We start from the raw sequence: 12752 nt of genomic DNA on the forward strand, positions 1-12752 counted from the left end.
CACTGTTTGTCCAACAATCACGTGATGGAGTATGAACGTACCAGGATCTTGGCACAGGCTTCCAAATACTGGGACAGCATTATTAGAGAGATCATAGAAATTTGCAACAGGGAAAATGTCACCAACCAAGACCGTGGCTATAATTTTAGTATGACTTGGGAATCAGCATTAAGTTTAATCATGAAGACTTTAACCAAACAAAACGATCTGGCAACAAGGGAAAACAGGGCATCTACATCAACGCTACCACAGATGCCGACATTTGCATCTCTGTGACCCCTGACACAAAGACAGGTGTGCGGATCACAGGTGGAACGGCTCTCAGGTTAAGGGATATAGTCAGAAGCACACCCTCAGGAGTTCAGTTTGCCAGCGCACCTGATGATGGCGACATGTCTGAATGTCTGATCGCCGAAATAGTGTGTCCATTGGACACTATGAACTGGACAGATGGACTGCTTACTCAACAAATATGCCAGGACAAACTGACGAATCACAGTAATACACTAGTCTAATGAGGACACATAAGTGGACAGTAAGTCACAAACAAGTCGTTGCAGTGATAGAATTACTACCTCAATCAGATAAATCTCTCTCTCACCTCTTTCCATGAGCTTTGTTTTTTATTGTTTGTAGTGCTCTTGGGTTGTCTCTACTCACTTTTTTCTTTCTCTCATTTTCTTCTGACATCTCAACTGTCCTTTTCTCTGGTACTATGTCATGGCATCTATCACATGCATTTCTAAAGCTGTGTATTAACTGTTTTGTGATGATTACAGATCAACCCCCCCCCCCCCCCCCCCACCATGCCGTGACCTTCATGACATCGCCAACAGTATGAACAGCTATGAGAAAGGTTTCAGTCAAATTATTACCAGAATGGAGTTGTCAGAGAAACCTCTTCTAAGGCTGGCACAGTCATGGAAAAGACTGCAAGAAATCTTGATAAATCTCTTCAAATTTTCATGTCTACTCTTCACCCAAAATGGCCATAATCCAGAACTGACTGACGCGAACATGATCCCCATCAAATTCTTTGAGGACTTCCTTTACTGACATCATCTCCACTAAACTTTGGAACTCATCGGCAAAGGCGCCATCATCATGGCCACCAAAGCAATATAAGGTAGTGAGACATATCAATGCAGTGCATAACTGTCTATTCTCATGGTCAGCATTAATTGGCACTTTGGGGACAGAACATGGAACGCCTTTATAAAGAAATAAGCCAGGGGCTATTTATCCATAATTGTGGATACCGTACTCTTCACAAATGTAAGGCACTCATTCTGGAACACCAAGATATATTTCTCCGATATGTAATATTGACCCAGATTGCTTCTTACCTGATGTCCACTTTCTGAGGCTGCTACTGATTTTAATTGTTATTCAGATCTGTGCTGATGCTACACTGTTTCTACAAACTTCTGCTTGGACAAATTTTCTCAATTAATTCTTTGACAACCAACAACAGGGAATTACAAAAGAAAGGAGTTACACAAGCATATCACTGAAATTTAGTCATAAACAAGTCAACCTGAGCAGCCACAGTTTCAAAAAAGGTGAAATGAACTGTCAGCATCTTGCCCCTAAACGACTCACACACTACCCTGTAGTTAAGACTCCCAGGAATTACAGTAGTGACCTTAGGCTTTGGTTTTGCCCACTTCTGTTCCTTCTTCACTCTTTCTACTGCCTTTACACATTTTTAAACATTTGCTGAGTCCAGACAGGCACAATTTTATTTTCCACCCAACAAACAGCAAAACGCTTCTGTGGGAAAACAGACGTGCTTGTAATATTGTTGAAATCAGCTTGGCAGGAGGGAACATTGAGAAGATTACACAAAGCTCTCAGAAACTGAACAAGATTCCAACTAAAGCTAGTAAAATCTGTCTTAAAGCCATCTTGCACTATATGTAGGCCACATGTCCTAAAGTCCAAAAGCACGGTACCCTCTCAATTACCCTTGCCTTTGAGCTGGCTTTTCAGCTCTCTTAGAAATGCTTCATTAACACAATGGCCATCCATGGACGAATGAATAACTTGCGTTTTTAGATTTACCTCCGATTGGATGCACCTGCCTCAAATTCAACTAAACCTTTTATAGCACTTTTTCTCAAAAACACTGAAGTGAGGTACCAGCTTGAAATGTGGCACAACCACTATTCGAAAAACATGCAAACATATCAAACACCATCACTATCACATCACATGCAGCAACACTCTCCTGTAGTTATTTTGTGAAAAATGGCTCCAGTCTAAATGCAATGCCGCATTTTATTTTTGACTTCTGAAGCTGCATTTTAGAGGCAATGTTACTGGCTGCTAAGGTGCCAATATCCTGAGAAGACTGGTGCCTCACAGCAGCCAACAGATAGAAATGGATCTCTGTCTTCATCATGGCATCCCTCTGCACATAATCTAGTATCATCAGCCACAGTCCAGAAGTTCCTGTAGTAGGTGCTTGATGTGACTGCCTCAGGGTAATGCCTGGTAGCTAGGACACACCACAATTGCATGATGCACTCCCTGCCTGCATTGTAGCAGACTAAAAGTACATGGAAGCTGATTAGAAATGCTGCTTTTTTTCACTGAAACTGGTTATTTTATTTCCGGTACACATGGTGAATCAAGTGCATCATCAAGATTGTCCTTTCCATTGTCAGAGTTGACATTTAGCTGGAGGCATCCAGAGGTGGCAGGTGGCACTGCAGAGGCCATGTTCAATGCAATAGCAAAAGTTGAACTGAGAGTCGCATACGGAGCAAAAATCACAAACTCATGTCTATTTGCAGCGAACAGCATGGATATAGACAATGTAAGCTTCCTAGCAGCCTGGAGCCCAGCTTACTTCTTTCCTTTGCAAGACTGGACAAGGTTTGCTTGTCTGTATTTCTGAGTGACAAGTTGATTTTAGACAACATGAACCAAACATTGAATTTTTCAGATGTGTGCTCTATGATCCACCAAAATTCTCGATACTCAGTCCAGCAAGGGTTGAATGCACATTTACAGTTCTTTGAGTAAGCCTGAGGTAACATAGGCATTAGACAGGATCATACTTAAACAACAAAGTGAGATGTGATCCAAGAGTTCACAGAGACAGGATGCCACTAGAAAATTTCACAACTGTGCTTTTTTCTTTGTCATGAGCAACTTCCACCACTCCCCCTCACTTATGTGTCTCCCTGAGTGGGTCCAAAGCAAAGTGATAAAATCTTCCTTGCATGTGTGTAATTGAAAGTAGTTTATGTTGACCAAAACCCACAGCAGAATTGGAAATACTGGCCATTGTGGGTAGAAGTGATGCAAAAAGTCATCTCACCCCAATACCTTAGGCACCTACTTCCACAGTCCCCACTCAACATCTGACCCCCTGCATTCCACTGCAAGCTTTAGCTCAATGTCAATTAAGCCAACAACTACATGCCGAAGCCCCAATGACTCCTGGTTAGTGTTCTAATTACACAATAAGGTTCCTACCACTAAAGATCTGCAATCAATCTTATTTGTACACAACATAATGAGATAGACAGCTGTTAGCATGCACAACAGTAATTTTTTGTTATATGTCCAAAAAATGAACTGTGTGCAAACCTATCACACCCTAGTATTCCTGGTTCCAAATTAATGGATTTGAATAGGCCACAACCTCCCATAAAAGCACATGTCTTTGTGATAAAAACCATGTTAGCAAACAAAGCAGTACATCTGAAAAGATGTAAATGTAAACCACCCAAACACATCACAGATCCTTGAGCATCACATTGTGTTACAAACACAAAGAATCATGACACAACAACAAACTAGCATAGGATGGCCAGGCTATGGTGACAGGCATACCAGCTATTCCATGTAAACAACAACAAACCTCTGCATAGCTAATCTGGACTTGGCCAGGCTGAGCTGGTTGGCTTGCTGCTGATGGTGAACAGTTAGCACAGTACTGCATCAAGCCAAGCAGAGTGCAGACAAATGCATCTGGCCAAAATCAAATGAGACATCATGTCTTTCCAGGGTTTTTATGGAAAATGGAAAAAATTTCTTGTGTTCCCTAGAACAAAAAAATTCCCTGAGATTTCCCTATCTTCTAGGTTTTCCAGGATGCTGTACATCCTGCCATTGAGCCCTAGTAGGAAGAAAGGAAGACTTATTTTAATTCCTGTTGACATCAAGGCCATCAGAGACTGAGTGCAAGTTCGGATTATGTCGATGGGGAAGGAAAACATCCGTCCCTCTGAAAGCAACCATCCCACAGGAAACCTAAATTTGGATGGATGGATGTGAGTTTGAACCACTGTCCTACTGAATGCGAGTCCAGTGTGCCATTGGGCCCTGAAGCTTTATTCATGTTTAAGGATTTCAGCTCTTTCTTACCATCAATGACTCTAATATTTGTTTCAAGCACCTTTTCAGTGACATGAGTATTAAACTGGAGGCAATGCTCCTGAGTGTTCCTTGGTAAAGATGCAGCTCAAAATCAGAATGAACAAGGATGGGTAATAAAAACAACTGTCCTTTTGAAACATACTATCAGGCCATTACCCCCAGGTAATTTAGGGAAAATCTGAAGCTCGAAGGCTTTACAGACAATCTTGAATATGAACCTGTGGTCTTAATCATTACACCATCTTAATCAATGAACAAGTCACAAGTGATGAGAGTGATGACTGGAAACATACAATGGATAAACATTTTATGAAGACAGCGTGGATGTTTTAAAATTTCAAATCGTTCGCAAGATGAATGAAAATCACAAATGGTCGAAAATGAAAATAGTGATATTCTAGAAATACTGCCAAATGAAGTACATAAAGCCACTTGAAGTATGGAAAAAGGAATTTTTCAGTAGAAATGATTAAAGCAGGATGATAAGTCATACAAAAGGAACTTCCTGGAGTACAAGCGATGTTGGCGCAGATACTGTGGTGGCAACTTCCACTAACAAATGTAAACAACAGAGGTGCAGTAACTGTGGTGGCAACTTCCAGTAGCACCTGTAAACAACAGAGGCACAGTAACTTTGATAGCAGTTTGAACTGACAACTGTAAACAACAGAAGTGCATTTAACCGATCAGTTGTTAGCAGGCAGTGTTAAGTATTGGTTATGTACCTGTAGTGTGTCAATGTTGTTGTAATAAATCTTAATGAAGCAATATCTCTCAATCAAGTGTTCAAGACATTCTCCAGAATGTTTTGAAGAAGGCAAAAGTGTGACCCAAATCTGTTCCTCACACCGTGACTTCCGAAGAAAAATGATGCATGTTCACCTGCAATGACTTGATTGAAATCCAAAATGTGAAAAATTCTTTTCTCACATGTGAGAAGGGGGGGGGGGGGGGGGGCAGTTTTATTGTCAAAGGTTATGAGACTTGGCATCAATACAAACCTACCACAGAAGGACAAAGTATAGAAATTCACATGAACTGTCAGCACTTTGACAACATAAATGACATTCAAGACTGTCACGCGCGAGTTGAACAACACTGCAAACAACGTTTCCAACAGTTGCACTTGGTTGTATTTATGTTCAGTAAATCAAAGTGTAAATGTAAGTGTAGGTGTGTGTGTGTGTGTGTGTGTGTGGGGGGGGGGGGGAGATATGTAAACTATCTGATGCATTTAAACCACCATCTTAAAACATTTTTCTATTTTTTTATGAAGCCAGCCCCGAAACTATTTGTACTTATGGAGTATACCTATTCACTAAACTTACCAACAACACAAAGAAAAACATTAGATTTTAAAAAAGCAAATGAACAAGCAGCTATCAGTAGCTGGTGTACCATTCACAAGGTGCGAACAAAATTTAGAAACAAGCCAAAAGTACAAATCACAACTTTGAAACTCTTAGATTTTGAGAAAGCTTTCGACTCAGTTTCAACCAAATCTACACTAACCTATGTTAGTATACAGGAGAATACATATGTGAACATTATAGATTTCATCAGGTTTCTTCAGGATACTCACAAATACAAAAAAGAACAAAGTGTCAGGCACAGAGATTCTTTAATGAAAACTATTCTCAACAGCACCAGATGTAATTTTTAGACCTCAAATGCATAATATATACACTGAAAAGAAATAGCATGCACAGTAAAAACAATCTGGATTGGTTTTGGTTAAGTAAATGACTTTTTCAAGACAAAGATTATACAGTGTCTGAAATGGACAGACAAAACTGTAAAATTGCAAGGTGACAGAATGGCCAGTACTTGCCTTCAAGATGTGAAACTTCAGTGTAGCTAATAGACACTTAAAAGAATACTCAGCTTTTGATCTGTTAGTTCCTTTCACAGGAACAAATGAGGAATATGTTTGAGAAGATTGAGAAGAGGTACCAAACTAATTGTGAGGACAAGAGGGGCGGAGGGGAGAGGCATGAAGGAAGCCTGAGTGGTCTTCCCCTCCTTCCCAACCTATCCCTCTTTCCTCTCATGGGAAGGAAAAAACACTTCTGATTACTAGGGAGTTTCTTTACCTTTAAATTTGCCAACTGACCATACTGCAATTGTCGCCAGAAATAAGTATCATTGTTGTTGATGTTGTCAACACTGGACTATGCAGTCTTTTGTTGCAAGTTATTTCTGAAATATCCTTTTTTATTCCAGCTTTAAAACTGTTGTTTTTGTTGAGGTCTTCTGTCCAAAGAGTGGTTTGTGGCAGTCCTCCATGCTACTCCATCCCATGCAAACCTCTTCATCTCTGATAACAACTGCCATATGAACTTACTTATTGTAGTCAGACCTTGGTCTCTCACTGTAATTACCCCCCCCCCCCCCCCCCCCCCATCGCCCAATGCACAAACTTCCCTCTATTACTAAACTGATGATTCCTACCAGCCTCAGGATGTGTCCTATCAACCAGTCTCTCCTTTTTCTTTGAACTAGTACTCTGAGACAAGTACTCCTCTCTCCCAACATGACCTTCAATGTTTATATTTTAAAAGAAGAGCAACATCTACTTATCAAATGTTGAAACAGGGATAACTGAGTAGGATTTCCGGCATAAAAACTTCACAATGATTACCGTAACCTTTATTTATTTTCCACATTTCCTACAGACCATTTCTGATGAAATACCTACATATTATAAATTGTTGGGATGTATTTGTATGTGTGTCAGCTCCGCAAACTGTTAAAAGTAGAATCAGATATTCTATATGAAATAGTGGACCACAGCTCACAATAATTAAGCACGAGTCCAACAGGCAAAGCACTGATCATCTCAATAATAAAGTAATTCATCCTTTTCTTAATCTACTAAGTTCACTGACTCATATACAATTCATTTCAATAATCCTTATTAATATGAGATACTTAACTGCGCTGTTCCATCATACGAAGCAGATACAAGCTGGCCACTAATATGTGGACTCCAAGACACACTCACTACCCTGCTCAAATGTCCACTCAACTCAGCCATTGGTTTTCTGTCAGTGGTTGCACTACCTAAAGCACAAAAAAATAAACTGGAATCTAATATTTACAAAATTAGCAAAAGATTACCAAGCAATTATTAGCATGCCATTCAAAGTTAAACGCTTTTTCTAATAACACGGAAGATAAAAACTTAAATCTGATGGGCATAGTAAGTGCAAAAATAAATTTAAAAATAATATCAGTGCTACAAACCAACAATGAAACCTGACAAAAATACAACATAACAAAACAATTAAAAGTATCAGTTCCATCAATCAGCAATCAACTTCAAAGTGTATAATCTGCACTATACCTATACCCATATCAAAAACAAATTCAGAGAGAGGCTGTGATTAGGGTCACTGATATGTATCTAATGACAAGTCTGTTAGAAATATATGTACTTAGGTGGAAAAAATGGAAACTAAAATAGGATATCTGAGTTCAATTCCCCATGTGCAAATACATTTTTCTGACATTTACGGCTCAAACTATATTGAACAATTTATATTCTTAAACAAATAATTTCTACACAAAACAATAGGTCGGTAAAACAGACTTGGTCGAAAGAGTAGTCTGATTAACATAATGTCTTAACAACTTTATTGCCAGTTACAATCAGCGAACAGGTGAAAGTGCTGTGTCTGACAATAAAATTGTTAAAACAAAGTGTGTTTGTGGTTGGCATTAATGTTAAAAGTCAACAAGGAATACTGCAGTATCAACGGTCTGTTCATTGACTGCACTAGGTGCATTGCCCACAGCTCTCATCTTCACAGAAGATACCTTTAAATCAGCTACCAATGAACTGCTGCTACAGAGGGCTCGTTACATACAGCCAGGTGGTAATACACATGCCATCAGGTGATGCTGAATTCGCATCACCTCGCTGCCTGCAATTATGACTGATCCATGTCTTTTTAAGCCACTGCACTCAGAGCTCCACTTCTGATTGTCTTCAGATTATCATCAGGGATCAGACTACTACCCGATCACACCAAGTGTACGGATGACAGTGGAGTGAGATCTTATGAACATAGTAAAATGTCCAGTGTAATGGCATTGCTACTTCAAGTGCTAGCAACTATTCGAAACTGGTACTAGTGGAACAGAAAAAGAAAGAAAGAAAAAGAGAGAGAGAGACTAAAGGATTATAACTTAAGAATGCTTTATAAAGGATTATGTATTATCCTTCTATAGTTTTTGAGTTCTCAAATGTACATCCAGTTCATTACATCAATGGATGTAGCAGCTATTTCTGCTGACAAATTCATGATAGTGACTACTTGGATCCGCAGAAGTAGTTTCGACACAGTTGCATAATAAACTAATCAAAATTTTCTTCACTGCCAATGGAATTAACTGAAATTTGTCTTTTCTAGAAATATCTAGGAGTGGAAAGTGTCTCAATTTCACAATTTTTGCATTATTATTATTATTATTATTACTATTATTATTCTTTCTTTCTTTTCTGAGACATAATGTCTGGTCAAAAATGGAAAGTGACGCGGACCTTGATAAAGTGCGACTTCCTTTTAACTGTACAGTATATGTTATATTGCATTTAGGAACTTTCGGGTAATTGAACATGTATCAATAATTACGGATTTCTGTAGTTGTACATATAAGTTTGGATGTAGCTGTATTGCATTGATGTACTGGTGGATATTGTGTGGTATGACTCCTGTAGTTCATAGTATAATTGGTATAATGTCAACTTTATCCTGATGCCACATGTCCTTGACTTTCTCAGCCAGTTGGATGTATTTTTCAATTTTTTCTCCTGTTTTCTTTTGTATATTTGTTGTATTGGATATGGATATTTCGATTAGTTGTGTTAATTTCTTTTTTTTTATTGGTGAGTATGATGTCAGGTTTGTTATGTGCTGTTGTTTTATTTGTTATAATGGTTCTGTTCCAGTATAATTTGTATTCATCATTCTCCAGTACATTTTGTGGTGCATACTTCTTTGTGGGAACGTGTTGTTTTATAAGTTTATGTTGTAAGGCAAGCTGTTGATGTATTATTTTTGCTACATTGTCATGTCTTCTGGGGTATTCTGTATTTGCTAGTATTGTACACCCACTTGTGATGTGATCTACTGTTTCTATTTGTTGTTTGCAAAGTCTGCATTTATCTGTTGTGGTATTGGGATCTTTAATAATATGCTTACTGTAATATCTGGTGTTTATTGTTTGATCCTGTATTGCAATCATGAATCCTTCCGTCTCACTGTATATATTGCCTTTTCTTAGCCATGTGTTGGATGCGTCTTGATCGATGTGTGGCTGTGTTTGATGATACAGGTGCTTGCCATGTAGTGTTTTCTTTTTCCAATTTACTTTCTTCGTATCTGTTGATATTGTGTGATCTAAAGGGTTGTAGAAGTGGTTATGAAATTGCAGTGGTGTAGCCAATGTATTTGTATGAGTGATTGCTTTGTGTATTTTGCTAGTTTCAGCTCGTTCTAGAAAGAATTTTCTTAAATTGTCTACCTGTCAATAATGTAGGTTTTTTATGTCGATAAATCCTCTTCCTCCTTCCTTTCTGCTTAATGTGAATCTTTCAGTTGCTGAATGTATGTGATGTATTCTATATTTGTGACATTGTGATCGTGTAAGTGTATTGAGTGCTTCTAGGTCTGTGTTACTCCATTTCACTACTCCAAATGAGTAGGTCAATATTGGTATTTATGAGTAGGTCAATATTGGTATTTATAGCTTTTGTCTTGTTTCTTGCTGTCAATTCTGTTTTCAGTATTTTTGTTAGTCTTTGTCTATATTTTTCTTTTAGTTCTTCTTTAATATTTGTATTATCTATTCCTATTTTTTGTCTGTATCCTAGATATTTATAGGCATCTGTTTTTTCCATCGCTTCTATGCAGTCGCTGTGGTTATCCAATATGTAATCTTCTTGTTTGCTATTTTTCTTACATTTGTCTGTTCCAAAAGCCATATTTATATCATTGCTGAATACTTATGTTATCTTTAGTAATTGGTTGAGTCGTTGATTTGTTGCTGCCAGTAGTTTTAGATCATCCATGTATAGCAGATGTGTGATTTTGTGTGGGTATGTTCCAGTAATATTGTATCCATAATTTGTATTATTTAGCATGTTGGATAGTGGGTTCAGAGCAAGGCAGAACCAGAAAGGACTTAATGAGTCTCCTTGGTATATTCCACGCTTAATCTGTATTGGCTGTGATGTGATACTATTTGAATTTGTTTGGATATTCCAATTTTTCATTACTATGCTTAGGAACTGTATCAATTTAGGATCTACTTTGCATATTTCCAATATTATTATTATTATTATTATTATTATTATTATTATTTTCGATTATTCCCAATTAAGAGAGCGTTTGAACTTGAATTCCTTTATGATGATTGTTTGTGTTTTTTCTGAGCCCAAATTTTCTTCATGTGTTCACTGTGTTGTTTCTTTCGCTCCACTGTCCATTTGCATCCTGGTCTCCTCTGTGTTGTGGTGTCAAATTTACGTTTTTTGATGATGTTCCTGAATTCAGTTCTATTGTCTGCATCGTTATATTATATTATACTATTATAACAAAAAGTCCATATCCATTAACGCAAAATTGAGGCACTACAGTACTGTCGTACTTCCGGAGGCACTGTATTGTTTGTGTTTGAAATCCAAACTGGAGTGCGACAGGGTGACGGACTTTCACCATTATTCTTTAATATCAATTTCCAATATTATTATTATTTTATTATTATTATTATTATTATTATTATTACAGTATTCCTTAATTTGTTATATCTGTTCTTGCAGTGTTTTAAATTTTGTATATAATGGCAACTTCTGGAGCACAAACACTGCACTTATTCAGTTTCAGAGCCAACAAATTCAACAGTTACTGGCAAGCATTACCAGACTGCTAAATCCATAGTAAGCACAAGAAACTATAGCTTAAGCACAGAACTCTGGAGGCCAAGTGCCACCGCCGCCACCTCCCTTCCACTATTTTGATGAGAAACAAGAGGAATGGAAGGAGTACTAAATCCAGCTCAAACATTTCACAGCCTACAAAATCACAGGTGACTCATGATGTTCTTTCTTTTGTCCTTGGGTAAGGAGTATCCATATTTAGGTTCCATACAAAACTGTTCCCACATGCAGAACCCCAAGCCCTATCCTACGAGGAAGTCACTAGCAAACTTGATGAATTTTTTTGAAGTGTAGATTCATGTAACTGCTGCTCATTTTAAACTTTTTCACACGCATCATAATAGTAATCAGTTTTGCTAAAAGTGGATCGCTGAACTCAACAGCATGACTGGAAACTATAAATTTAGCTGCACTTGTGGAGCTTCTATTCAAGATGAAAAGTTTCATGATGCCTTTATTCAGAACCTTGCAGACAACATAATGAGATTCTGAAGCATTGCAATCCTTGTCATAATGACCAACTTAAAGTAATCAAAGCTCAGAGAATATGAAAATTAACTTTAATTTGCTTGTTGTTGCATAGCGCAACAGCTGGAAGCCATGGCATAAGCAGGACATGAGATGACCAGTAACTTATACTGCAAATTCACATGCTCTGAAGTCTTGTGTCACGTGTTATGTCATACACGATCACAAACACTCCTCCTCCAGATAAGCGAAATTCCAACACTGTCAAAAATCAGGACACAAGCAGCAAGTGTGCCTCCAACAGAAGCACAAAGCACACTCTGTTCCAATTCAACCTAGATTTGAGCAAATGGAGACTAATATGATCTCACATTATGAATTTATACCCGCTTCTCTTGGCAATGCTCATAGGGGCTGTAGATGCAAGTGCAAAAATTGTGAATCAACACACAGAGTACAAAACTTGGCTAATTTGCATCAGCTCTCCTCACATGAATAAACAGCAAATGGCTTTGTCCCTCGCAAAACAGAAAAAGCAGTCCTCCAAAAGCTGAACTGACAGTTTCATACGGAGAAAACCCACAAGCTCCTTATATCTTTACAGATTTGCAATCAATTTGTACCATTCCAGTTACATAATACTGCTTCAGTCACAATTGATTCATCAAACTACCTATGAGCAATTGAGGACAAAGTATCTCTGTGTTTGAGATGTATACTTTGCTAGTAAAATACTGAAATATGGCTGTATCAATGCTATTCACAATAGTTCAAACACACTCATGTCTTAATATATTTGGCATCTACGCGTTTGATTTGTTTGGATTATATATTGAGGACAATGTACATGCTATTGATATACAAGTTTCTCATGTCAGCATTTATAAATCATTTGAAAAATGAGGACATTTGTTTGATGGTACATTGAGATGTGCAAAGCATTTTCTGA

General features: G+C 37.9%; 1 protein-coding gene across 1 annotated transcript in view; it reads right to left on the reverse strand.

The window, feature by feature from the left end:
* Positions 1-12752, reverse strand: part of LOC126474025 (gem-associated protein 5) — a 343111-nt gene that overhangs the window by 148832 nt on the left and 181527 nt on the right. The window contains exon 12 of the mRNA XM_050101432.1: positions 7328-7455. Coding sequence (XP_049957389.1) covers positions 7328-7455 — 128 coding nt within the window. The remainder of the gene's footprint in view (positions 1-7327; positions 7456-12752) is intronic.

Source organism: Schistocerca serialis, chromosome 4 (genome assembly GCF_023864345.2).
Source record: "Schistocerca serialis cubense isolate TAMUIC-IGC-003099 chromosome 4, iqSchSeri2.2, whole genome shotgun sequence".
Taxonomy (NCBI): Eukaryota; Metazoa; Arthropoda; class Insecta; order Orthoptera; family Acrididae; genus Schistocerca; species Schistocerca serialis.